Source organism: Micropterus salmoides, unplaced genomic scaffold, assembly GCF_014851395.1.
Source record: "Micropterus salmoides isolate LMB-PRFRI ecotype aquatic unplaced genomic scaffold, ASM1485139v1 Ms_hic_scaffold_15, whole genome shotgun sequence".
Lineage (NCBI taxonomy): Eukaryota > Metazoa > Chordata > Actinopteri > Centrarchiformes > Centrarchidae > Micropterus > Micropterus salmoides.
In genome coordinates, this window is record NW_024040596.1 from 18,125,793 (window position 1) to 18,151,640 (window position 25,848).

Below are 25,848 nucleotides of genomic sequence, written 5' to 3' on the forward strand. Positions count from 1 at the left end.
ATTCAGTCATTTTAGCCAGGAGCTTTGAAATGTAAATATTTATATTTTCTACACTGTATAAATCATAGCAAGAGATTCAAAATGACAAACAGCCAGAAAGTTACATTCAAAATTTTATTAATGGTATAGTGGGTGTAGAAAGCTTTTTTTCTTACTCTAAGCAAATGGTCCATTTAACTACACAGAGGAAGGTCACAGAATCAATGAGAAGAAAGCATCTTTGTTTTTTCTAGAACACTAGTCTCCAAAGACACTCACAGTGAGCATCAATACAAACATTCACCTGATTAAGCGCTTCAGTTGGTGTGTACATGTGCGGAGATGTGATATGTGTTGTATCTCTACGGTATAAATGCACAATACGCATGTCACATTCATGTTTACTGGAGGTGGCGTTAATAACTTAATTAAAGGAGAGGGAAATGTGTCTCTATGCTGATGTGAGTTGCGGTCATCCTCCCGGTGCTGATGGTAAAGTCTTCACCTCTTCATGAGGACTATTAACAGATACGCAGACAAAGAAATACCCAGCACAGGAACAGAAGCACTGTACATGTATACACAGGAAATGTAGAAAAATAGAATGTGTTTGTGAGATTTGGTGAAGGAAATGTGTGTGAAGAGGAGATGGGGACCATCTAGAAAACTTTTGATCTCTGTAGGCCCAACAAGTGCTGTCTTTTTTTTATCAAATAGAAGTGTTGCACTGTACAATATTGCTGACACATCCAGAAAGAGGATAAACAGGACAAATGGGGTCAGAAAGACACACTGAATAACACATGAAAGGGGGGTCAAGCTTGACAAAGAAACTTGGCCACTGAAAGCCGGATCTCTATCTTCCAAATATTTACAATCAAGAGAGACGTTGGAATGATAAATCTGGAATGATATATTTTCAGAAAACCTCCCTACTAAAGTTTGACCTATATCTTCATTCTAATAAAAACCCAATGTGCAGTGTGAGTTAACAGCAATAATATTTGGTGATAATAATCAGACTTCCAAGACAGAGTGCATAGAACGCAAACAGTAACAAAAATCGCCTTCCTTTCGGATACTATTACACTTCATATATGACATACAGAGCATTTCGCCCATGCAGCTAACACAACAGTGAAGCATGGAGATGAGCAAAACGAGCCAAGATTCAGTTAAAGCAAGTCTGTGTGACGACAAAGCAGACCAGATTCTGAATACTCTTTTTCTTCTTCATATCACGAGATCACAAAGAAGACACTAGAAATGTACAATCCTGCTAAAATATCTAGTAAGAGGACCGCTCCAGAGGACCTCACCATAAAGTATACTGTATCTGTCATCAATATTGCCATGCACTACATATACTTACAGCTGTCTTTATATATTACACATTAAAAAAAATAAAAATAAAAATCCAAAAACAAAACATTCAGTATTTTTCCAATGTATACATATTTTGAATATGTATAATTTTTTCATGTTTTTCCTCCTTTTTTGGAAAACAAACCTGAAACACTTGGGCTTTACTTGGAGAGCTGTTATGTCATCAAACACAGCCCGGCTGTTATTGGAGAGCGGGGACGAGTGGTCTGCGGGAGATGGAACAGTTGGAGCGATGAGCGAGTGACAGGGAATTCAACTTAAATTAATCTTGGGTTTACATGTTTCTGGACTCAGCTGTGAGTGCAGTACTGCGGTGATTTCATATAAATCATCAACAGGGCGTTCAGTACAAACACTATGGAGTTTTTGTTTTGATTTGCTGAAATGTGCATTTGAAACAGGGAACCCTTGTCTGACCAATTGCAGGTAAATCTAAGCTCAAATGTTGCTCTGTACAATCAAGGGATCAGGCAATAAGAAGGCTTTGTTCCATGTCCTTTGGCCCTAACCCCCCGGACTGAGACATAAACTGGTCTTTTCCTAACTTTTCAAGCTTGATGAAAATCAGCCTCTTAACAGGGTGAGAAACTGAAGGTGCAGGGGCTGAGGGCAAGGGATGAATGGAACAGACCCTTCAAGGGTGAGTTTAGGTTTGGGATACGCCTGAAGAAGCAGTTCTTTAGTTCTGCATCTGCTCAAAGAATTTGTAGGTGGGATTCTCGTAGCCGTTCTGCTGCATCTTGGCCAGATGACGCTCCTCTGGTGTCACTGCTGCATCCACCTTTAACAGATAAAAGGGGTTTAGTGAAAGAAAAACATGTTTTCAAATCTAGACAAACAGATAGAAACATGAATTTCTGTACTGCATTTCACACAAAACCACCGATCCACAAAGGACTTTCTTTACCTCAATTACACCGTGATGAATCGAAGTATATTGTTTCTTCCTCAGCATCACCAAGGTAATGACGATGACAGTTGCTATGACAACCCCTCCAACCATAAGTCCGATAATGGCGCCTTTATTGGACCCCACATCCTTAGCGAAAAACACCTACCATTAAAAGAAAACAACCCAAAGCTATTTGTGTGCACAAAGCACAGACCACTACAGGACCTGAATAAATGACACGATGGTGTGTGCAGTGTTGATTGATTTTTCATACCAGTTTTTCATGGTAAACTTCATAGCCAGCACTTTGCCTCTCTTCAGTCTCCTTTCGCACTTCTGGCATCTCCTCTGGCTGCATGGCAGACACTGATACAAGAGGAGACATGTATAAAATACTTCTAGTAGTGAAATAGCAATTTGTATCACGTGCTAATTAAACAAAATTAAAAAGCAGAAAGGGATGATCAGCTGAGCGATTAAAAGTCTGGCCTTTGGTATTTTTTTGTGCCCTTTCTGCATTAAGGGTGAACTCACACTAGGCAAATATATGCGCAGCACTCTGCAATCAACTACGATTTTAAAAAGGACTACTAAAAAAAAATCATATATCAATAAGTGGCATTGATACTGTGGCGGGCTGCCACAAACAAATCAATGTATGGGAAACACTGACTGAGTTATGACGTAAACGTGCTCCAGCTCGGATTGTTAGGCGCAGTGTGAGCGCAGGCCAGAGAGTGGGGAGGGGGCACAATCGTGCTCGGGCACAGTACAAGGCAAGGCTAAGTGTGAGTACGCCCTAAATCCACCGATCCGCTTTCTTGATCGTTTCACACTATTCTGCTAATCAACAGTTGTTGGCGGACTGGCTGTAATGCGCAGCAAGTGAAGAAGACTGCTAGCATTCAAAACACTGTGTAAACAATGCAGGATTTTAAATGATTTACGATTAAATAAGCTTAATTTAAAAAGGGCACCTTTAAGATCTCGTGCGATGACAGATGGTGGTACATGTTTAACGTCCATGTATGAAGGATTATGTTATTAAATAATTATATGCAGACACGATCAAAGGTAATATTGATTACATCGCCCAGTCCTGTGTGACATACAAATACACACAAAAATACACACAAACACACACTCACCAGGTCGTGTGGGGAGTCCTCTATCAGGAAGTGGACGAGCATCAACAGGCTCAACTGCAGAAACAAATCATATAGAAAATATTATTATATACTAGGGCTGACCACTAGTCGAAGATTCGATGCTTCGATGGGCGGAGCCTGATTCGACTGGATCTCACAGTCGAAGCTTCACAGTGAAACGAGGATCATACCATTTTGGCGATATGGGGGTGCTCAAGGTCTCATTTTACATAGAACTACCAGTTTTTTCTAATAAGTTAATATACAACCTATTACAATACACATTTCAATGTTTAATGCTGTAAATGAGCATGTAAAAGAAAAAAACTTTCAAAAAATATTTTTTAAAGTGCCTGAATTCCTCCAAAATTTTAACCCTTACCCTGGGTCGTCAGTGTGCATGTGTTTGCATAGAGTGTATGTGTAGTGGCAGTGCAGGAAAACTTGCTGAAGAGACGGAGCACCCGGTTCACCGGTGTTGTGCTGAGTTGTCCGCACCTCGCGAGACTTTCGGATAATTTATCACCATTGATGAACCACACAAATATCTTCTATAATATTTTATTGTTTTTAAATAGCCGCCTACTTGAAATAGACCCGCGAGGAACCGTGCTGGCTACAACTGCATGCACGCTAAACTCTGCACAAGACCGGTGAATGGCAGGTGAGAGAGAGAGAGAGAGAGAGAGAGAGAGAGAGAGAGAGAGAGAGAGAGAGAGAGAGAGAGAGAGAGAGAGAGAGAGAGAGAGAGAGAGAGAGAGAGTCAACAATAAGCGTCAGTTTAGCTGGAAATTTACAGTGTAAGTTGAATGAATAGAGACTGCAGCTCTGCAGCTTCTCAAGATTAAAGCGGAGCCACCATGTGTTACCCACGCCCCTTGCAATCGCTGTGCACAAAAACACACATGATGATCAGTCAACTATAGGCAGGACTTGACGATTCTGATTCGACTATGTAAATCCTTAGTCGGGGACAGCCCAATTATATAAAGAATATATATATTTTGTTGTTGTTCCAATTGTCTAAGTGTTAATACTAGTTTAGGAGTAAGTTTTAATTTCTGCAATCATTTTATTGGTGAGGGTCTCATTTTATGATATTGAAACCATCATCTTTGTCTATACTATGCTATACTATCGTGTGTGTTTACCGTGGTTCTCTGTGTTGGGCTGGTTGAAGCTTTCAGGGTGGATGAAGCCCAGTCCCTCCAGGCCAGGGTCCATAGGAGCAGAGCTGTAGGCCTGATCAGGCATCAGAGCGTCATTACCGTAACTCACCCTGCCATCCACCTGCAAACACAGAGGAATATTAATCTGGACATGTCAGCGTGGGACAATCAGAGAGGCTTTTCTTTCAAAACGTAATCCATTCCTGATGATTATCTGGTAAAAAGGGAACGTCACCCACAGGACTTATTATGTGCACAAGACACTACAAATTGCTACAAATCTGTCTCTACAACTGAATATATATATTTTTTTGCCAGATACAGTATCCTCCTGGGAAATAATATTTTTTCAGATGAATCAGTTTGATTTCTCAACATCTGCTCATTCACTTTACCCAATCACCGCTATCTGTGGCCAGCTGAGCGATAAAAAGCCTGCCCTTTTGGTATTTTATGTGCTCTTTCTGCATTAAATCCACTAAGACTGCATCTAAGTCTGTTTCTGTGCATGGCTGTGTTGTGTTCAACTTTGCCTTGCATCACTGTACAACACAGGGTGAATTCTATTTATACATGCGAGAGTTTATACAGGACAGACTCCATGCATATGTGAGTGGGTGAAACTCGACTCACCCGCCCATCGCTCTGCAGGGAAGAGACTTGCTGAGACAGCTCCGCCTGAACTCTCTGCATGATAACAGCTAGGAAGAATGAGGAGAAAGAGACGGTGAGCGAGCCACAGCATGATGATAGATGGTGGGGAGAAATGGAGGGAGTGAGCTGCCAGGTGAAGTCCATATACAGTGTCCTGATTACTGAACACTAACAGTAGAGATGCTGTTTTATCAGCACACGAGCTGTTAAACTCGTCTTCCTCCACACTACTTTATTAAGTCTGTATAGTATAGTGTCACATTATTAACATGAAACTCATCTCTCTTTAACATGAACAGATCACAGACTGATCTGACACTCCTACACTAAATTACAGCATGACTCTGCCAGTACATGTTCTTAGCATACTGACATGAGCTGCTAATACCGATTATTCCTATTATCGCTTAATCTGCTGATTATTTTCCCACTATTCATTTCATTTAAAATGTCACAATTACAATTCCCCATCTTAAAATGTCTGAATTTGTCAGGACCAACGGTCCAAAACCAAAAGATATTCAGTTTACTATCATAACAGACAAAGAACATCAGAAATATTCACATTTGAGAGGCAGAGCATTTGTTTTAGCCCTCACACAATTTCATCTATCTAGAATTTAGGGGAAAACATTCAAACATGTCGAAAAAATTTTTATAGTTTATTGCTGACTGGGATGTAGTTATTTGCATACAAGAAATGCTTACTTATAATGATTAATAATGATTTTTAAAAAGTATTTTTATGATACTGTAATGTTTAATAGCATTAAAGATACAAAATGATAAATTCTCATACCATGACTCACGATGAAGATGAATAACAAGTTGTTCATTCAGTTAGTAAGAAGTATGACACTTACAGACTTGGCTGTGGATCTCATTCGCCACACTTGGCACTTTGTAGAGCAGACCCAATGACTGATTTGTCCTCTCATCAATCACACGTAGGTGGGTCAAAACCTGAAGCGAACAAGATGGGGAAGAAGCTCCAGTCAAATTTTGAAATCCTAATCCTAACACAGAATTTGATTTTAGGCCATGCTAAGAATTTACCATTGCAAGAATTTAAAATATTTTCATCACATTAAAGGGTTCTGACTGTATATGTGTGAGGTACAGTACCTGAGGTCGGATCTGTGCAGCCTTCTTGGGATCAACTGTGCGGACATGCTCATAATGTTTCAGCGTGTGCTGCCTGTCCTTCTGCTCTGCACGGACATACTTCTTCAGTAGGCTCAACACCTGACGAGCCTGAAGGTAACAGTGTTGTGTGGTGTTAGTAAGAGTTTTACACTTGTTTTTATTTTATGTAAATCTCTTTATAGTTCTTGCCAGTGCAGAGGAGTGTGTGGTACGTGTGTGTGTGTGTGTGTGTACTCGTGGAGGGTTGGCCTGTAGAGCACTCAGGTAATTTTCCAGAGCCAGGCGTCGGCGGCTGTTTAGCAGAGCTTCCACCCGGGCCATGTGGGTCTCCACCAGCTGCTGCCTCTCTCCTGCTGCCTCCTGCTCCAGAGCCTCCACCTTCTCCTGGAAGTGCTGCAAATATGGTACATTTTACATGCAGGAGATGGCACAATGACATTTTCACTATATATCTGATTATTAATACAAGCAGTTATTGTATAGTTTTTAAAAGGGTGCTTCACCAAACACCAAACACTGTGCTGCACCCAGCAATCATGCGGCTAAAATCACGTTTGTGTCACGTTTCTTTTTTGTTTTGCTTTAAAATCAGGTTAACATTTCCTATCTGAAGTTGCACATGTTCTGACATAAAAGGAATTACTTTACATCTTTATATTTTAAAATGCAATCAAAAGTGAAAAAACAGGTTTTCTTTCATAGTAGGGCTGGGCGATATGGCCAAAATGTTATCACAATAAACAAATGTCATATCATTCGATATCAATAATTAAATGTCAAATCATTATTTCTTTCAAGTTTAAAGGCTGATTTTTGCTCCTGAGTGAAAAAAAAAAAAAAAAAAACAGATGGTCAGAATAAACACTTAATGCCAAACAGTGGATCACTTCACAAATCTGAGTCAGAACATTCAAAACAATTATGATAAATCTTAATTCAAAAAATGTGATTAGTAAATCTTTTTTCAGTCCCTTTTCCTAAATAAAATTAAAATATCTTAGAAAAATTAGGTGTTTATTTGTTCGTGATTCAAATGAATTTAATCAAACATTTATTGACGATATACTGAACATTTGTTATATTGTTATTAAGGAAATTTATATTGCGATAATTATCATTATTGTTTAATTGCCCAGTATCATATCCGTGTGTGATTATCAATAGGGTTGGGCAATGTTGACAAAATTAATGAAACATACTACAATGAAACATTGGGATGGACGATGTCATTGGGTGCGCGGGGGTCTTATGTGCAGTCGTCTTATGTGCATGTGTTCTCGCACAGACTTCACTCGGTAAAAAAAATGGTAGACTATTAACTTACGTTACAAGTCGCGGTGGATATTTTACGCACGGACCAGGTAAAGCAACAGTGACCACACAGGGTACGGATGCTGTTTTCAGTTGTTTGATAGGCTACGTCATTAAATAAGCCAACGTGCGGCTCAGCTGCTGCCGTGATAAGGGATTTCACAGGGTGGTATAATGTGAAAATTTGAGATTTTACAATCACGGTGCCGGCTCAATGTCGTGATGTCTGTCAGCCATCGCCGATAGACGCCCAACCCTTGTGTTCATAGTTAAATTATTTTAATGCATGTCAAATATACATTTGTTTTTATTTTTAAAATCACTATTTTCTCGGCCTGTAAAATGTTAACATATTTTTGATGACTCATCTACATACATAAATGTATCCAATCAAATCTTGTGGGTTATATCAGCCAGCAGAGCAAGTTGGCAAAGGAATCCGAAGCACAACATGCCACTGTTGACAGGTGAAGGAGGCATGGGTGAAGATTAATAGTCCTCTACCGCTGCATAATTAACTACAGCTCCGTATCGCTCCATATTCACAGTCACAATCCCATTAAATCTGAAGGATTGGTTTGGTCATACACTGACTTTTCAGTAATTTTGGCGAAGTTAATGGAACACAAATATCGTCATAACAAACAACTTTGACATTTACAAATGATGGTAAAAAGATCTACACCAATATATAAGATGTGGTGGTGAGTATCCTACCTGGATGACAGCTTTCTTGTCAGCACGAGGAAGGCTCTTGGCCTGCCGCTCAGCCTCTTCCCACTCCCTCATCACCTGGACATGAAGAGTATCACGTCAGGGACAAAAGCAACCATTACATAATGACAAATGCAGGCTTTGTCATGACAGATGAGACATTTGGACACCTTAAGAGGGAGAAATGTTAACCCCTGACATGCAAACGTACCTGAGACATTCTTTCGCGGTGTTTGGCCTCGAGGCTTTCCTTGGCCTTCTGGAAATCAGAGTGTTCGCTGACGTCCCCAGGTGATTCAAGGTACCGATCCATGGCATCTGGAGGACTGGGGGCCATGGTGGGCACTGGAGGTATTAAATATATAGAGTGCAGGGGAGGATGCATGTAAGGTAAATGAAGGTGTCTGAAACCCATAATGCTTTCCTTAGATTCCTAACATTAAACAGTAGTAGTTTCAGTATTTCGGCTCAACACACACATAAACAGCAGTTTTCAATGAAAAGACAAGAAGAACAAGTGTGTTAAAAACATACAATATGTTAGGAATAATTGTAATATAAACACAAATAATGGTATAAAAGACACACAGGTTATCAGGGGACAAAGGGCGATTAATTTCCCAGTACAAGTGTCGTGCAGGTGTCTTCATTTAATGTGGGGGCCTGGAGATAAGATGGAAAGTGCCGAGCCAGGATAAGGGCAGAGGCCGCACCACTGAGGAGTGTGACGCTTTACTGAGTGGAAACGGCAAATCAACCCACTGACCTTTAACAACGCCCCTCCCCCATTCACATACATACATCACAACACTTCAACACGCAGTCCAACAGCTGCCAGGTCAGACCACTACAGAGCTGCAGCAACAGCATCAGGCACAAGACCTCACGACTGCAAGGCATGCAAACACACGTGTGTACAGACATGCATGCAAACGCACACTGAGAGTCAAGGTTCAGTATTTACGCTGCCTCGTCCACATGCTGTAAGAAGTATCAGTTAGTGTTACTGGTTAGAAATGAGTAACAGAATTGTTTTGAAGTCAGTGACTACTAGAGCGTCATGGCTGCTCTCCAACAGGGACACTCGCCTGATCTATTTGTCTTTACATTTTTTCTTTTAATCTTTCTTTCACTACAACGTTCAAACGTCATCAGTTCAACTACTGACTCTGTTGATGGTAAAACGGCTGGTCTCGAAGCTTCTCAAAGGATACAGGTGGTGATTATCTGTATTCATCTTACTGTCAACAAACCCCAAGAAAAGACCAACACCATCGATGATCATACTGTAAGTGTAGCTTATTCCTCTTTGCCAAAAAACATTTAAAAAACACATCATTGTGCTACACTGTTGTACTGTGTGACATGTTCCTTCTGTCTGATGAACATGGGCGCTGTGGTTTAGTTTTTAAGTATATCCCACATTGATCATACTGGTTGTTGCAAATGCTAACTACAGAACCAAATGTGTGTTAATCGCAAAAGACACTATTTACTCCTGTTTAAGTATCCATCCATCGTCAACCGCTTATCCTGCATACAGGGTTGCGGGGGCTGGAGCCAATCCCAGCTGACATTGGGGGAAAGGTGGGGTACACCCCAGGTGGGGTACACCCCAAGAATAAAATATAATAAGACAAACATGGAAAATCATCAGCATTATTGCTTAAGCCAAGGACTACCAGTGTGCTTTATCTTTTCCACAAATTTGAAGACATTTTCTTTGCTTTCCATGAAACATACACAAACATAATCATGTTGCTCCAGGGAGATGAGTGATTTCATGGCCTTCCATCTTTCTCGTCCTCACTACTTTTCCTTTCCAATCAAAAATGTGTTTTAATGTTGCAGAGAAATAATCACAGAATACTCAAAACAAGATCCACTTGTCAGTGCTCCGAGTGGTTAAGAGCCATCAGACGCTCAGGACAGGGAGAGACAGAGAAAGAGAATAAGACAGAGAGACAATCTGCAGCAGCCTGAGGACAGAAACCAGGCTCATGGACGCTTCAGGGTTTAGACGGCTCCAACCCTGGGACTTACGCGAGCTGCTGCACACAGCTAGGCAGTACTCCTCCGACTCAAAGTTATTCCTGTTGCCCCCACAGCCCCCAAACAAGAAGGGAGCACAGCGGCCCTTCTCAGGTATGAAGAACCAACGCTCCAGCATGGCATGACACGGGCCTGACTCAGCACGAGCCCAACAAACGGCTGAGACATGTACACACAGGCAAACGCAAACGACATTTCGAATTAAAAGGAATGCAAAACGAGCGCTTCTGAATTTCATGGAAAACATAAAAGTTACATTAACATAAACAACAAAACATCAGACGACACTAAATCTGTGTGTCGATTTCTTACCTCGAACGACTTCCTCAACTGATTCAGTGGTGGTGGTGGTGGTGGTTGTCATGGCGACGTTAGCGTTGCGCTCATCGCTATCCCGTTCATCGTTAACGTCTTCATCTTCCTCCCCTTCGTCATCTTCATCGCCATCTCCGTTCTCATCCCGTTCAAAAGCGTCCGCCTCTTCGTCCGCCTCTTCGTCCGCGTCTTCATCGTCCTGCGCAGCGGCGGGCTCTGTGTCTGCCGGGCGCGACATGCTGCGGGGAGAGCGGTTGGTTCAGTCTACATATCAACGTGCGCGTACATCAGACTGGACAAACAGCGATGAATGTGTGCGCGTGACGATACCCGTTATCGGAGTAATCGGTCTCAGCCCCGCCCCACCAGACGTCTGACTCCTCCCCTTCTAGCTCTGTGCTATCCGCATCTTGCTCCGCCTCAGCCGGGCAGCAGACAAACTCCACGCCTCGGAAACGGTCGATTCCACATGGCAACAGCATCCCGTAGTCGTGAAGATTCATGGAGCGGTCTCCGCAGGACTAATTTTAATAACAGACATTAATCATAACTTCCTGCAGTGCCTAAATGGCTTTTAACACCCGTGTATAAACAACCAAAATGAAACCAGACAACATTCAATCGTTTTATAAGGATATGGCCCATAAGAGCATATTGTAGTAACCCTTGGGGACTGTGGACCCACTGCATTGATGCACAGATTATTTATTATTTATTAACATAAGTTTAACAAAATCAATGTTTGACAGTTAATTATCTTCGTGGGTGACAGTACATTAATGAACAATCGGAAAGGAACGAGAATAAAAGGCACACAAATCAGAAGAAAGTGGCAAAGAAAGTTGACAGCAGGGGTGAGGTGAAATTAAGGAGTGCTGAGTCATCCTACAGAGGACCAGACAGAAAAGGAAGAAGTAGAAAAAAAGCCACCACCAGATATAATGATTTTGGAAGCACAATATACGATATATTAAGTTCATGCAGTGACGCTGAATGTTGTGTTATTGTCTGTCCTCACCTCTTTCGCTACCGTGTGCCAGTGCAGGTGGCTCTCACACTGGTCCATGCGCTCCTGGTGCAGGAACCTGCACTTGTCAGGAACGAGCAGGGCGTCGCTCACAAACTCCCCAACTGCAACATAAACATGCCTTCCCTCATTAAAAGTATTCAGCATATCCACACACGCAAACAAACTTAGTAACATGCACCTGGGTGATTAAAACTGTTTACCCAGACAGCGGTACGGCACCACGATGTGTGTTTGACTGCGGCATTGCTTGCGGCCTTTCTTGCACCAGTTCTGGATGCTGACGGGCTGGTTGGCCTCCACAACATTTGTGATCTGTAACTCTGGGTACACCTGAAGAAAGGAGAGAGATTTTTATGTTCTTTCTTTCTATGTTATCTGCCTTCATGTGTACTTGCTGTCCCTCCGTCCCTGTCTGTTTCTCTGTCTCTGCATTGCTGTCTCACTCTGTTTAAATACCTCTTGACAGTACTGCAGGATGCCCTCCTTGGTGCCGATGCAGCTTTTAGTGCCAGAGGGGTCAGACTCCCATTTGCCACTCTGCACATTGATGTGCATGTTGAGCTTCCCACAGAACATGGCCACCGCCGGCTCATTTAGCAAACCCACAGAGTCATCAGCAGGCACCTGGACAGACAAGGTTAAAGACAGAACAGCAAAGATTAATTGGACCAAACTTGCTTAAGTATAGCTTAACCATAAATATCTCCTGCAGCTTATGGGTATTTAGCCCCTCTCAGTTTATTCTGCTTCATTTCAAATACATCTGTCTCTGTATACTGTACCGGGATTAGTGAATCACAAGGATAAATGCCTCTTTAAATTACTCCATACCACTACAAGTTATTATATGACTACTACTTTATGCCTAAGCAGGGAAAGACACTCCGTTTCATCCCTCTGAGCCCATAAGCCAGAGAGCTAAGCATTACAGGCACGGGGCCGCACATGTGCCCTTTGTTCGCTTGTCTTATGACGTTTTATTCATTTCCAACATTAGAGAAAGTGCAATGAGAGTGTCGGGAAGACCACATTATAGCAATGAGTAGAAAAACTTAGTGAACCACAGGATACTAAAATCCAGCTGGGAGTGAATATGAGGTGCAAACAACCTCTTCTTTCAACTGAACTGGTGTTGGCATTCTACTTTCCATTGGACATAGCCATCAGCACTTACAGTTTTTCCTTCCTTTGTATTTGGGGAAACAATTGGAGGATGTCTTGGTGTGTCTCGCCTTCTGGGCCTTCTATTTTTCTGGCAGATATCAAAAAAGACTGATGCTGCAAGCTGACAATACTCTTAGCCACCAAGCCATCTGCTGCCAATCTTTAAATGACTAATTCTGACTAAATGCTATGTTTGCCTGTGAATATCTGCGTAACAGTAGCCTCCTGGGAGTCAGGACGAGATAGATCACCTTATCAACCCGTTGCATAATGTTATCCATAATTTATTTAAATGTCAAATTAATTTATTTTATTTGAGTGCCTTGCATCATATGGCATTTCCATCTTTTTCATTCTGTTCGAACCAAAACAGTACAATAGAAAAATACCAACTGCAGGAGTAAGCAGTCAGTGCGTGAACCAACTCAGGGATTGTTAAAGAAATGTTTATAAGAATTACAGGCTACAGAATATATAAAATGTGTGATGGGTGGAATCAGTCAAGAGCAGTGGTCCTAACACCTACCAACTTGTTCTTCAAATAAAGTCTGAGTCTATCAGTCCGTGTGCAGTTGTTCACTCCACATATCACTGGCTAAAGTCCTTCAAATCTAGTTCCTTGTTCATGTGTTTATTGGTGTAGGGTTACACTGAGATAACCAGTCTGACCAAAGCTCAAAAACACTCCTGTTTGACTATAGGGGAGTGTGGCAGTAGGCCTTGGGAGTGTGGCAGTAGGCCTTGACAGTGCAGACAGGTTTTCACATCTAGGCATTGCTGCTGCAGGGCCTGTGTGACTCCTTTTATCGTGACTCAAGCCTGGAGCCTGAACAACATGCAGCACAGAAAATACACAGCAAACACAATGGCTAAGCTACAAAACAAATCTCACCACACATATAATTTTGAACCAGGGAAGAAACTGTCTTCGTTCTGAGGACTTATCACTACTATCTGTCTCTCAAGTCTGGACTGAATTTGGAAAAGGGGTCATTTAAGTATGCTGCCCCCTTGGCTTGGAATCAACTTCCTGTATACTGTATATTATATGGTTTCACTGGTTGCTTATAAAGTACTATTAAATGACTCGGAGGCTGGCAAGTCTGGCTGTAGATGTTGTGATTGATTACTTGGATGATCCTTGTTGATTATTTGTGGTGAATATTTAAGAAATTTTTATGTTTAATGACCTAGTAACTTACTATTTATTCCCACTGTAAATTGCTATATGTTTTTAATGTTTTTGTTATTATGTTCTGATGTCTGCAACCTTGTATAAATTTTTAATCTCAATTAGTTTCTTCTGGTTAAATAAAAGTATAATAAAAAACTCTATGCAAACATGGAAACATAAGATGCTACAAAAGTCCCACTCAAATAGTAGAGCTATAGCATCTCAGGACAATCACAGCCATGGCATGTGGTGATATTCCTGTGAAAAGTCTTGAATGCTACATCACATTAATGTCCTGCATCATACTTCTGTATAGACATGTTTCACTGCAGCTCGCAGGGGTTTGGTTTGAAAACTATAATGGGTGTTTTGTTAGTTATGTGCGCTCCTAAATACAGCATGTTAATGAACAAACCAGCAGTATAATATATCACTTACGATTTGCATATTACAATCATAGACTGATTACAATGCAGGTTCTATTTCTAGCTGGTCCTAAGCTGAGTATTTCTCTCTGGTCCAGCACAGCAGCAAGCTGTAGGCGCCATCTTGCTTGTGTCAAACTAAAAAAAGGCTGCATCCTTTTTCCATTCTCCTCAGCAATATCACCACCCTGCAGCTGCAACAACAAGGCTGCTGGACTGGACCAAGCGGGCCAGGTCGACGCAGGAGCACCAACTAACACTACACATCACCATTGCTAAAAACATCCGTGGGTATCAAAGGGCCTAGGTTATTCACGCCAACGCTTAACTGCTCGTGTTGTACGTATCAGATACAGCGGGTGACTGTACTTTGAAAGATTTTAAACGGAGCAAACTGACGCATACGACGTTATGTTAGGCTGTAGCAGTTGCCAAGCCAATCCATGTAATTATGGACTAATAAAGCTATAGCTAACGCTAACGTTAGCTCGCTAGATCCCGTTCACTGCACTACTTCGCTATAGTCAGCAATAAAAGGACTAACGTTAACTACTTTAACAGAATATTTATATAGAGCTGCGTAAAAATATCTCCCCAAGACAAACCAAAACATGTCCAACATGGCAGGGTCAAGCTGTCAATCACTGACATCTAACGGCAGGCCTTGGTAGCATTGCTGACATTATTTGGTTTGCTAATTCTACGCATTAAATCTGTGTAAACTGTAAAGGCTACCTGGCATATCTCTCACACAACAAGATGTTCAAAACTGTCCGGGAAAACAAATGTATTGGATCAAACAATGAGAGGGCCCCGTTAATAATGTTATCTTTGGTAGCCGCACGGTTGTAGCTGTTACATAGCCTTCAGTGGGACGTTATAACCCACCCAGTAACGTTACTGTGCGTTAACATTTTAACCGTTATTTTTTTTTCACGTCATTATTCAGATTTGACACGGCGGTTGGCTCTGTGGTGCGTTCGATGCCCGCTGTAGCTAACAGGCCCGCCGGGGAGTGGAGAAAGGGATCGGGCTCGGAGACACTCTCCCACAGCCCAGATTTCTCCGTTGTACTCACCTCGGATGAAAGCGTCAAGGTCGCCACCAGTAACAGCAAACACGCAGTGTGCTCCCCCATGCTGTCCTCCCGGTATCCAGCACCCCCGTTATGTTCACGATTTTTCAGTTAGAAAAATAATAATAACGTTAAAGCAGCTGGTGATATGTGTCGACCATAGACTGTAGCGGCGGCTGAAGTGTTCTGATCCCGATCCCGGTGATCCCTCCCTGTTCCTGTTTAGCTCCCGACGTTGGATGGGGGCGGAGGAGCGTGTGTGTGTGTGTGTGTGTGTGTGTGTGTGTGTGCGCCCAAAAAATGCTTGCCTACAGTGACTCAATATATAAGCCTATATAACACTGAATAAAATAATGTTGAGTAGGTTACAAAGCCTTTGTTGTGTTATGTCTGTCTGTATAGCCTAAGTCAGAAATGTTCTGCATAGCTGAACTTTAAACTTTGGTACAGTTTCTGTTGTCCTCAGTGGGAGTCGGATTTCTCTGTGACTATGCAATCACTAATTTCCCTTTATCATGACGATAATCCGGAAAGTTAGACCAACGGCTGCCCACGCACGGTTTCACTTTTCCTCACAAGACTCAATGAAGACAGACGTCTAGCCTACAGGTTTGCTGACCTGTTCACCGGCTGTGATTTTAACTATCGATCTTGTGTGTAATCAACAGTAACACGCCACGGAGCGATTAGTAGGCTACTTGGCTATAATAATCCGTCCTTCTTCGAGACACCTCATATTGATTATGTTTCTTCCCCCCGCGGAGCGCAACATGCGGACTTTCCTGAGCATGCTTATGGTGTTAATTGTCTCAGGTAAGTAAGAGTCTGCCTCTGATCTTTCTGAAGGTCTATAATTGTAAATGCTTATATAGCATAGGCTACTGCAGAATAATCACAGATAAATGTGTCATACATGGCCTGATAACACAAGTCTACATGAAACTTTTGGTGTTCCCCTGTATTGCAACACTGGCTTTTATTTTTAGCGTCATCGACATGTTGGATTTGCTGTTTATAGCTACATGCCTATGTGATTGATTATTTGTCTCTATATGTTTAGGCCTGTGGGGGAGTTAAATTCAGTTTTATGACAAGATTTACTATGACAGTCCATCTCAGATCCCCATTACTGAAACCACATGACGCAAATTTGTTTCTTCTTTCAGCTCTTGTAAGACATTCAGTGCCAAATTATAGGACCTTCAAAGAAGAAGCACATTTAACAACACTTCAACAATTAAATTCCTCCAAACAATCAATTGACAATTATGCTACAGGGGTTCATAAATATAAGTTTTAACATAGGCTTGTTTATGTGTATACACTGTTTACAGAAGCAGCAGCTGCTCTGGTAATAAACCTGCGTAACATTAGCCTGATTCTATTGTTTAAATTCATGCTACATGTTTTGTGTTTCGTGCATCTTTGGACTATGTTGGGGGAAAAGTGTTCTCACATTAACAACACGGTATCCGCTGAGTTGTTTAAAGTTGTTAGAGCCATGCATCAAACTGAAATGAGACAATATAATCCATAATTCATCAGTGTGACTGTGTGGTGGTATGCCTTAAATCCACATGAGCTGGGGTTTGATTGTATAAATATACCTTCAAGTCTTATTCCATGTGATTACCATTTTACAGAGTAAAAGCTAATTGAAGACATTTTATATATAGTAAATGTATCAATGTCATTTAAATGTATTTATACACCCTATACTTATCAGTTTTCTACAAAACAAGGTTTGGGCTTCAGTGAAAAAGCAGCAAGATTGTCCATAATCTTTCTAAATGACACCAAAAAAGCCTTTTCTCCTTGTTTGAACCCAAACTATTTTATTTGTTTGACGTCAGCAGGTATGGAGCAATATTTAGGTCTATGTTTTCACATTGTTTCCTTCATTTGGTTTCTTTCCTCATGCACTACTTGAAGAGGACAAACAAAGTAAGTGTCTGCAACTTCTAACTAGGAGTGGTTGTGTGGTCATGTTTGAACAACAAATCACACTGGAAAGGATCAGAGTTATCAGATTGGGTCATGTCAGAATAACACAGCAATTGGTAGAATGAAGGGAATGATTTAGTTTATAACATTGTGTGATTGTAATGTAAATATCCATCCATCCACCCATCGTCAACCGCTTATCCTGCGCACAGGGTCGCGGGAAGTAAATATAAGGGGCTTCTGCAGTTAACACACATACAGAAAAGGGGAGAGGGTTGAAATAACAGCCGTTAGCAAAAGCACCAAAAAGTAAAAGATAGAATCAGAGAATTAAAGTAGACCGTGGGGTGTTTGTATTTGTCCGTTTGCCCAATCAGTGCTACATGACTTACATTGTAAGGAGGTAAAAGGTGAGGGTTGTTATTGTTATACAGAGAGTTAAGTACACCACAAAACTATCAGGAATCTTTAATAATAAATGTAGTGCAAATAGGTCTTATTCATTTAGTTAATCTAGTTTTCATCTACTTCAGAACTTATAAGCACAACTTCTTCTGACTTGAAATAATGAGTTGAATAGGCTAAATATACTGCTAAGAGTTTGCTCAACTCTTCTTGTACTTTTACACTATGCCCTGCTGCTGCTGTAACACTGAATTTCCTCGTTGTAGGATTACAACAGGATTTTTTTTTATTCAATTAGAATTTTGAACTAATCACATTGAGTTTCTACAGAAATAGGGCCAACCAGTAGTGGAGGAAGAACTCACACTCAGTGTAAAAATACAAATGTAAAAAAAGTCCTAAATTTAAAATCTTCAGTAAAGGTTTCATCAGCTAAATATACTTAAAGTATCAGGAATAAAAGTACACTTTCTTGAAACCTGTCCTACTGTGACATATAATGACATATAATCATATTAGATTGTTAATAGTGATGCATCTATGTGTAAGCAGCATTTGGTTGTTGCAGCTCTTCCGGGTGGAACTAGTTCTTCTTTATATGCAGTTAGCTAGTTTGGTCCAGTGGTCCCCAAACTAGGTGTTGGGCCCTCACAAGATAAATCTGAGGAGTTGTGAGGAGTGAAATGGGAGAAATCCAATAATAGCAAAAGCTGATCTAGAAAGATGTTTTCATTGTTTGGAGTTTTGGAGAAACATTGGAAAATTTTACGTCTTTGGGCCATAAACAATTATTTAAACTAAACCATCTGAGAAGTTTAGAGGGGAAAACGCTCTCTCTCAAAACTCATAGACATTTGAAATGTGTTAAGGAAACCACTGGTTTAATCTTTAACAATGTGTTGTATTTTATTAGTTTATTGGATGTAGTTTTAATGTGTAAACTTAATCTAAAAGTCAGTAATCACCATTTCTGTTAAATAAATGTAGTAATGGAAAAAGTACAATATCACCCTCTAAATTGTAGTGACGAAGTATAAAGTAGTAAAATGGAAATACGCAAAAGGAAAATAGCCTACTTGAGTAAATTTACTTTTTTTTTTGCAGTTAAAAGAAAATATACTTGTTGTGTGTCTTTAAGTCACAGTCATGTCTTCTGGTAATAATGAAAGCAATTCTAACCATGACGACAGTCATTATCCAGTTCAGTCCCCTTCTACACCTCTAATTTAAGAGAGTCAGTGGGAGCAGCTTCATGTAAAATCTTTGTACAGACTTAACTTAGTTGGTTTAATAAGTTTCACAAATCATGAAGTCACTTAGTTCAGTTTACTCAGGTTTTTAAGGAAGCAGTGAAACCTACATTTTTTAAGTTGAATGTGTTGCAGTGTATATGCTGAGAAATGTCTATTAAAAACTAATATTTGGAAGAGAGTCTGAGAACTGGTGTGGTGTCCGAACAATAATACTGCGATGACGTGTTGAGAAGAAATCCGCTTGACACTGTTCTTGATCATAAAAGTTTATTACATCAAGGAGTTCAGCATCAATTTCAAGCTCTGCAGCAGCTTGGAGAGTGACCCAGCCCGATGGCCACTCTGTCTCTCTGTACATCGAACATAGCTTATATAGGATATGTGTAGGTATCTGTTAGGAACCATAGAGGGGTTTGAGTCTGCAAAATAAAGCTCCAACCCATATAAGGGTACAGTACTATTCTGAGGTAACAAAACAAGGGGTTAGAGGTCAAATTCTATAGAAGGGTTCAGTCCCTACATAACCACCAATCACTGCTCTCCCCTTAGGAGGTCACTGACCCTCTGCCCTGCTGCTACAGTGCTATTTTAAACTGTTATGAGTCAAATGCACATATATTGGACACCACACTGAACTAATCCCAATTTACCTTTTTTTTTACTACAGGTGATGACGAGATTATCACAGGAGTCTTAAAAGACAGTGTCCTTCTGCCATGCAACTGCTCAGGGATAAATTTCAACAAAGACTTTAAGTGGCAGAAGGAACAACCGAACAAGATTCCGGTGTTCAACAACGTTTCAAAGTTCAATGGCACATATGAGCACAGGGGCAAAACATTTCTGAATGAGACCAACAATAACTGCTCCATTCTCCTAACCAACATCACAGCAGATGACCAGGGGGAATACAGTTGCCGTTTTTACTACAAAGAACAATACACAAAAAGAAATGTTTATCTAAACATCGCTGGTAAGTCATTCTTTCATTTTGTATGCCAACAGTATTTGGTGAATGAATTTACAGTAGCCTAGTATCATATTGCACAATTTTAACTTGAGTCATCTCTCACCAGCGAGCTACAGTCTTTGTAATAACTCCAACAACTTGAATGGCGATTTCCAGTGTGATGTAATAGGACGCTATGGAGACCCTGAGATTCAGTGGAATTTGGATGGAAAGATTCTAACAAATTCATCCACAACCAACATAATCAACTCAAACTTCATGAATGTCTCTACTGGCCGCTACGAGTTCCACAGCAAACTCACCACTATACTCAATACAGCGTCAGAACCTAGGCCTACATGTCATGTCAAGGCCAAAGGCATTTCAACTATCATTAGCCCTGACTGCGGGACAGCAGGTAACTACGGTAGGCTATATGTTTTTATTTATTTACCACACCACGTTAAAAGCATCATAAAACTAGCTGTAAACTAAGCAGCCATCATGATACAGCAATTCAAAAAACTAAAATTCTAAAAACATCTTAAAAAATAAAATATTGTTTAGGATGTGACAGTCATTAGTTAAAACTAATAATTTAGTTAGTTATTTGCAATGTCATCTTTTTGCAATTTTCATTATTTTCCAGCAAAGTCTCAAGGTCTTAAAGAAAACGGAAAACCAAACTATAAGATGCCATACTTTAAAGTAATTTCCATTATGTTGGTGCTTGGATTGTGCCTGGTCTTGTGGCGCCGTCGGAAATCCTCAACGTAAGTTTTATTATTGCAGTTGTTAAATCAAGCAGCTACCAGATTTACTTATCCGTGTGTCTCAGGTGAATTCTGAGATCTTACGATATCTTTTGTCTTTGATGAAGGAGTTCACCGAGGACAAGAGAAGCAGGGGCCGACAACTCCTACTGCTAAACACACAAGACAAACTCCAGTGTGGCAATGTGAGATCACTTTCCATCAAATGGTGGTTAGTCATGGATGTGGCATCATGCCCACAGAGACCGTTTACGGGCGGGTTGCATCCTGTGTTAACGCCACTCATGGAATGTTGTGTCTGAAAAGGACGTCCGTCCATTTTGTGAGCTTTAATGGATGTACTCATCTTCTTTGCTTGCAATTCAGTTAAAAAGATTGCCCTTTATGATATGAACATGATGAAGTGACAGGTAACTCTATTCCTATTAAAATTCAGTCAGAATAACTGCATTCTTTGATTAATTGTCTGTTTTCTGAACGCACAATGAAGTTAAACTGATTCAGACTCCCATATACTTAATGTAGGTTGTGTTGTTACCACAGTGCATTATTCTTTTCAATCTACAAGTTCTAAACATCCTTCATTACAGAAATACAGCATAAAACTGAGCCCTTTATTCATGAAATGTACATTGGTGGTTAGTACTGTGAGTGCCATAATTTAGATGTGAGAAAAGAATGGACAACAGATAAAAGTTAGAATTCTGGGTTGAACTATTTTAAAAGCTGTTGTCATGTAGCCTTTATTACCGTAAATGTTATTTTCATCTAGCCCAGTACCACCTCAATGCATTGTCCATTTGCATTTAGATGTTTAAGGAATGTGTATAAAATGTATGTGACTAGGGTGACTAGCTACTGTGATCTCCTTTTAGGGTACGTTTTTCTGCAACTGTATTTGTGGTGTATTGCTTATGCTGGATTTTCTTGATATGCCTGATTTGTTTCAATTTTGTAAATAAATGTATATATGTACGTATATAGTTCATCAAGGTTTAGAGGGAGCCCCCGTGGCACTTTTGTGACATTCAAGAGGCATAACACCAAAAAGGATCTCTACCTGGAAAACCTAAAAGCCAGAGACTCTTTTTAAAGACATTTTTTTTATTTTTTCTGGTCTAAAAAGATGTTGCTGAACTGTGGGAACTGTGAAACATATTGCTGGTCCCATGTTCTGGGTTTGATCACCAGCCTTGCTTCTGTAACTGCAAACAGGAGAGCACACTAAATCTTAAGCAAGCTGGAAGTGAGGAAATGTGTGTCAACAAAGGGTGAAAATGAAAGCAACCTTGAAAATGCTTTGCTGACGAAAGAAAAACTGAAGAACCCTTTAACCCACATAACCTTAAGTCTTTTTGTACCATTTTCTTTTGGGGGTTCTTGTTGAGAATTCATTGTCATTTTGTATCCTGTCATTATTGTCACTTGTGCTTACTTTCTTTTTAAATTGATTTGATGTGTGCTTAACTGCAAAACCATATAGCTATTAAAACAGGCTGGCACGCTATAATCTTGGCAACAGGGTACCAGTATTATATCCAGCATTTTTTTCAGTATCCAGCATGTTGAGACTGAATGGAGAGTATGCAGGTAACAAATTCCCTTCTTTTTGTGGAGCTGGAGTAAATTTGGCTACATTCATCAGCAACATGTTTAGAATAACAATAACACAGTAACAATATGACAAAGAGATTTGTTCATTGTGATCCACATTATCTACCTGAAATCGGCACAGATATGTCGCAATACCAGAATCAGAAGGAGCTTTATTGCCAAGTGTTTTACACATACAAGGAATATGCTTTGGTTCTAAGGTGCTACACATATACAAAAATATAGTTGACATAAATAGATGTAAAAATATATAAATATGGAATAAACAAATGTAAGTTATATAAGAGTAATAAAAGAATAGAGAAAAATAATACAACTATTTGCAGAGAAAGAACAATGCGGCAGATATTTACATGTGCATTATTCCGGGTTTGTATTGTGCAGACATATTGTAACGGAAGATATTTTGTACATAAATATATAAATTGACAATATAAAAAAGAAAAATAACAATAAAACAACAACGATTAACAATTAACAACAAATATGTGCAATGTGGCAAGTTTGTGCCAGATATGAAATTAATTGATATTTACATGTGCAGAGAAATTTGGATTATTTGAAAGGGGGGAGTGTCAGTGGGGGGCCCGGGCCTTGTTAATGAGGCTAGCTGCAGATGGGAAAAAGCTGTTTTTGTGGCGAGAGGTTTCGGTCCTGATGGACTGCAGCCTCTGCAATCTTTCCTGCTCGCCTCAGAGTCCTGAAGTGATGGAAGATTGCAGCCAATCACCTTCTCTGCAGAGCGAATGATACGCTGCAGCCTGCCGTTGTCCCTGGCAGTGGCAGCAGTGTACCAGATGGTGATGGAGGAGTTGAGGATGGACTCGATGATGGCAGTGTAGAAGTGCACCATTATTGTCTTTGGCAGGCTGACTTCTTCAGCTGCCACAGGAAGTACATCCTCTGCTGGGCCTTCTTGGTGAGGGAGCTGATGTTCAGCTCCCACCTGAGGTCCTGGAAGATGAAGGTGCCCAGGAAGCGGAATAAGTCCACAGTGGCAACTGGGGAGTCATCCAGGATAATGGGGGAGGGTGGGACTGGGCTCTTTCTAAAACCCACGACCATCTCCACTGTCTTCAGAGCGTTGAGGTCTAGACTGTTCTGGCTGCACCAGGTCACCAGATGGTCAATCTCCCACCTGTAGGCGGACTCATCTCCACCAGAGATGAGCCCAATGAGGGTGGTGTCGTCCGCAAACTTCAGGAGCTTGACAGACTAGAGGTGCAGCTGTTTGTGTACAGGGAGAAGAGCAGAGGGTAAAGAACACAGCCTTGAGGGGAACCGGTGCTGATGGTCCTGGAGTCAGAGACATGTTTTCCTATCTTCACGTGCTTCCTGTCTCTCAGGAAGTCTGTGATCCACCTGCAGGTGGAGTCAGGCAAGTAATATTCCGTTTTTGTAAATATTTTCAAAATAAGTTCATGTTATTCAGCCAGGTAATTAATGGAAAAAGTGATGTGCAAAACTGAGATCCTGATTTCCTTGTTTCATTTCCCTTTTTTTTCTTTATTGAACTGTATGAACTGTAACAGACACATCTTTAAGCAGCCAGATACATGCTGCGCTACTGTGCGGGCATAAATACATGTCCCCTTCATTCACATTTATATAAAATAAGTAAGTAATAATAAAGATATATTTAACACTAAAGATATAAATCCAATAAACAATACCTAAAATTATAATAACAAAACAATGTATGGTTGTTCAGGGGACTATCTCTAAACAACTCTTTATGTTTGCCTTAGTTTTGTTTGTCTGTTCTATCCCAAAGCCATTTATATTAGTGGAAGACAAAATAATGCTTTGTGTATGTGAAACAAACACTGTAATAGTAATAATATGACAATAAAACTGCTCATATAAATCATACAGTCAAATTTTTATATAATGTATTTTCCATAAAACAAATAGACTGTATAAAACAAACACACAGCAGGGGTGGAAATGAGGACACAAGAGGATTTGAAGAGAAAAAGAAAAGGAAGAAGAGTAGGTTAGTTATTCAAGCGATTTCAGTCAGAAAATGAGAAAAAGAGGAGTTTGACTGTTAGCTATGACACAAGCAGACCGGATTTTCAAGGATCGAAGTTTGTAGGACGTTTAGCACTTGTATGAAGTTGTGCTAACAATCAGGATAACAAGAAGTGGGACGGTTATCACTGATTGTGCATCAAAGCGTCAGAGAGACAGAGCAGAAAAGGGATTGTCATACCCGAAGCTGCTAAGAAATTGGAGAGAAAATATGAAGTTATCTGCATGGACAGGAGCAGATTTCTGCCACTGGTTGGGCTATAAATTATGCTGTTGAAATACAGGGTAAGGATTAGGATGGTGCTGGAGATTCTTGAATGTTGTGGAAGATCTAGATGTTACACTGAGGTAAGGATTTGCACCAACTAAGACAACTGAGTCTGAGTTATAGAATGGACATTGTCGTGAATGGGATCACTCTCGGTGGACACTGTAAATAGTTGACACTGTGAAGCTGTTGGCAGTAATACAACACTCTCCAAACTGCTCCTGTGTAAGTTTAAACTTAGCCTATAATATGGAAATTATTACCAAGTTGTGATTTACTGTATGTATTACTAAAATAACAGCAATTGCACCACAGATATAAGTTATGTGGTGGGTTTTCCCCATAGTTACAACATAACTCTAAGTAGGGTTAAAACCCCTTGGTAGGTGTAAATCATAAAATGTTGGAGAATTATAGCCTAGGCCTACTCACTAATACAAGGTAGGTTTATATGTCACATTACCACAGGTAATACTGCTATGTAGCAGACAATATACATTAGGCTTAATATTGTGCTGCTGCACCACTGGACTGCAGAACAGCAGATAGGCCTACTTCTATATGTCTTCCCATGAGGCAGCAGGGTGAACAGTCTGTAGCTGGGGTGGATACTGTCCTTTAATATCCTTTGGGCTCTGCAGGCATCTCACCTCACTGGCTCGGGAGATGGGTACTAATGATCTTCTAAGCAGTTTTAATCACCCACTGCGGAGCCATCTGGTCCTGGGCCGTGCACATCACTCATCTTTCCAGTCAGGATGATTTCTATTGCTCCTCTGTAAAAGCTGACACGAACTAGGCAAAGGAATTTAGCCTTAAGCTTCCTTAAGAAATACAGTCGTTTTTCAGCTTTCTTCATAAGCGTGGAGATGTGAGAGGACCATATCAGATTCTGTGTAATGCTGATTCCCAGGAACCTGAAACTGGACTGACAGGAGTGTGTCTTTCACTCCTTTTTTTCTAAAATCAATGAA

The 25,848-nt window shown here is 40.5% G+C and overlaps 2 protein-coding genes across 6 annotated transcripts; one reads left to right on the top strand and one right to left on the bottom strand.

The window, feature by feature from the left end:
* Positions 1-97: 97 nt before the first annotated feature.
* Positions 98-15,849, bottom strand: LOC119904244 (amyloid-beta A4 protein-like). Of its 3 annotated transcripts, none has more exons than XM_038720746.1 (18): positions 15,638-15,849; positions 12,253-12,420; positions 11,997-12,126; positions 11,785-11,897; positions 11,097-11,287; positions 10,764-11,005; positions 10,443-10,610; positions 8,611-8,744; positions 8,403-8,477; positions 6,609-6,767; positions 6,354-6,482; positions 6,092-6,191; positions 5,208-5,275; positions 4,557-4,695; positions 3,406-3,459; positions 2,532-2,623; positions 2,273-2,404; positions 98-2,146 (listed from the first exon to the last, which is right to left on the bottom strand). In XM_038720746.1, the coding sequence occupies exons 1-18, from the start codon at positions 15,695-15,697 to the stop codon at positions 2,045-2,047; spliced, it is 2,256 nt and encodes a 751-aa protein (XP_038576674.1). In that variant the 5' UTR covers positions 15,698-15,849; the 3' UTR covers positions 98-2,044. The 3 variants fall into 3 exon arrangements, with proteins under 3 accessions (XP_038576674.1, XP_038576673.1, XP_038576675.1); XM_038720745.1 differs by having other exon boundaries at positions 2,273-2,419; positions 15,638-15,848; XM_038720747.1 differs by lacking the exon at positions 10,443-10,610 and having other exon boundaries at positions 2,273-2,419; positions 15,638-15,846.
* Positions 15,850-16,089: 240 nt separating this feature from the next.
* On the top strand, positions 16,090-22,477 carry LOC119904246. Of its 3 annotated transcripts, none has more exons than XM_038720752.1 (6): positions 16,090-16,447; positions 17,567-17,578; positions 19,904-20,209; positions 20,313-20,603; positions 20,835-20,958; positions 21,066-22,477. In XM_038720752.1, exons 1-6 carry the CDS (start codon positions 16,378-16,380, stop codon positions 21,112-21,114), a joined length of 852 nt encoding a protein of 283 aa, XP_038576680.1. In that variant the 5' UTR covers positions 16,090-16,377; the 3' UTR covers positions 21,115-22,477. The 3 variants fall into 3 exon arrangements, with proteins under 3 accessions (XP_038576680.1, XP_038576679.1, XP_038576681.1); XM_038720751.1 differs by having other exon boundaries at positions 16,094-16,447; positions 20,313-20,612; XM_038720753.1 differs by lacking the exon at positions 17,567-17,578 and having other exon boundaries at positions 16,098-16,447; positions 20,313-20,612.
* The last annotated feature ends 3,371 nt before the right edge of the window (positions 22,478-25,848 follow it).

Coding starts and splice junctions, on each gene's coding strand:
- LOC119904244 (XM_038720745.1), bottom strand. CDS start 15,697: ATGGGGGAGCACACTGCGTGTTTGCTGTTACTGGTGGCGACCTTGACG. Junction 12,421..15,637: donor CCTTGACGCTTTCATCCGAG/GTGAGTACAACG, acceptor TTGTCTGTCCAG/GTGCCTGCTGATGACTCTGT. Junction 10,611..10,763: donor AGTTGAGGAAGTCGTTCGAG/GTAAGAAATCGA, acceptor TACATGTCTCAG/CCGTTTGTTGGGCTCGTGCT.
- LOC119904246 (XM_038720751.1), top strand. CDS start 16,378: ATGTTTCTTCCCCCCGCGGAGCGCAACATGCGGACTTTCCTGAGCATG. Junction 20,210..20,312: donor TGTTTATCTAAACATCGCTG/GTAAGTCATTCT, acceptor ATCTCTCACCAG/CGAGCTACAGTCTTTGTAAT. Junction 20,613..20,834: donor CGGGACAGCAGGTAACTACG/GTAGGCTATATG, acceptor ATTATTTTCCAG/CAAAGTCTCAAGGTCTTAAA.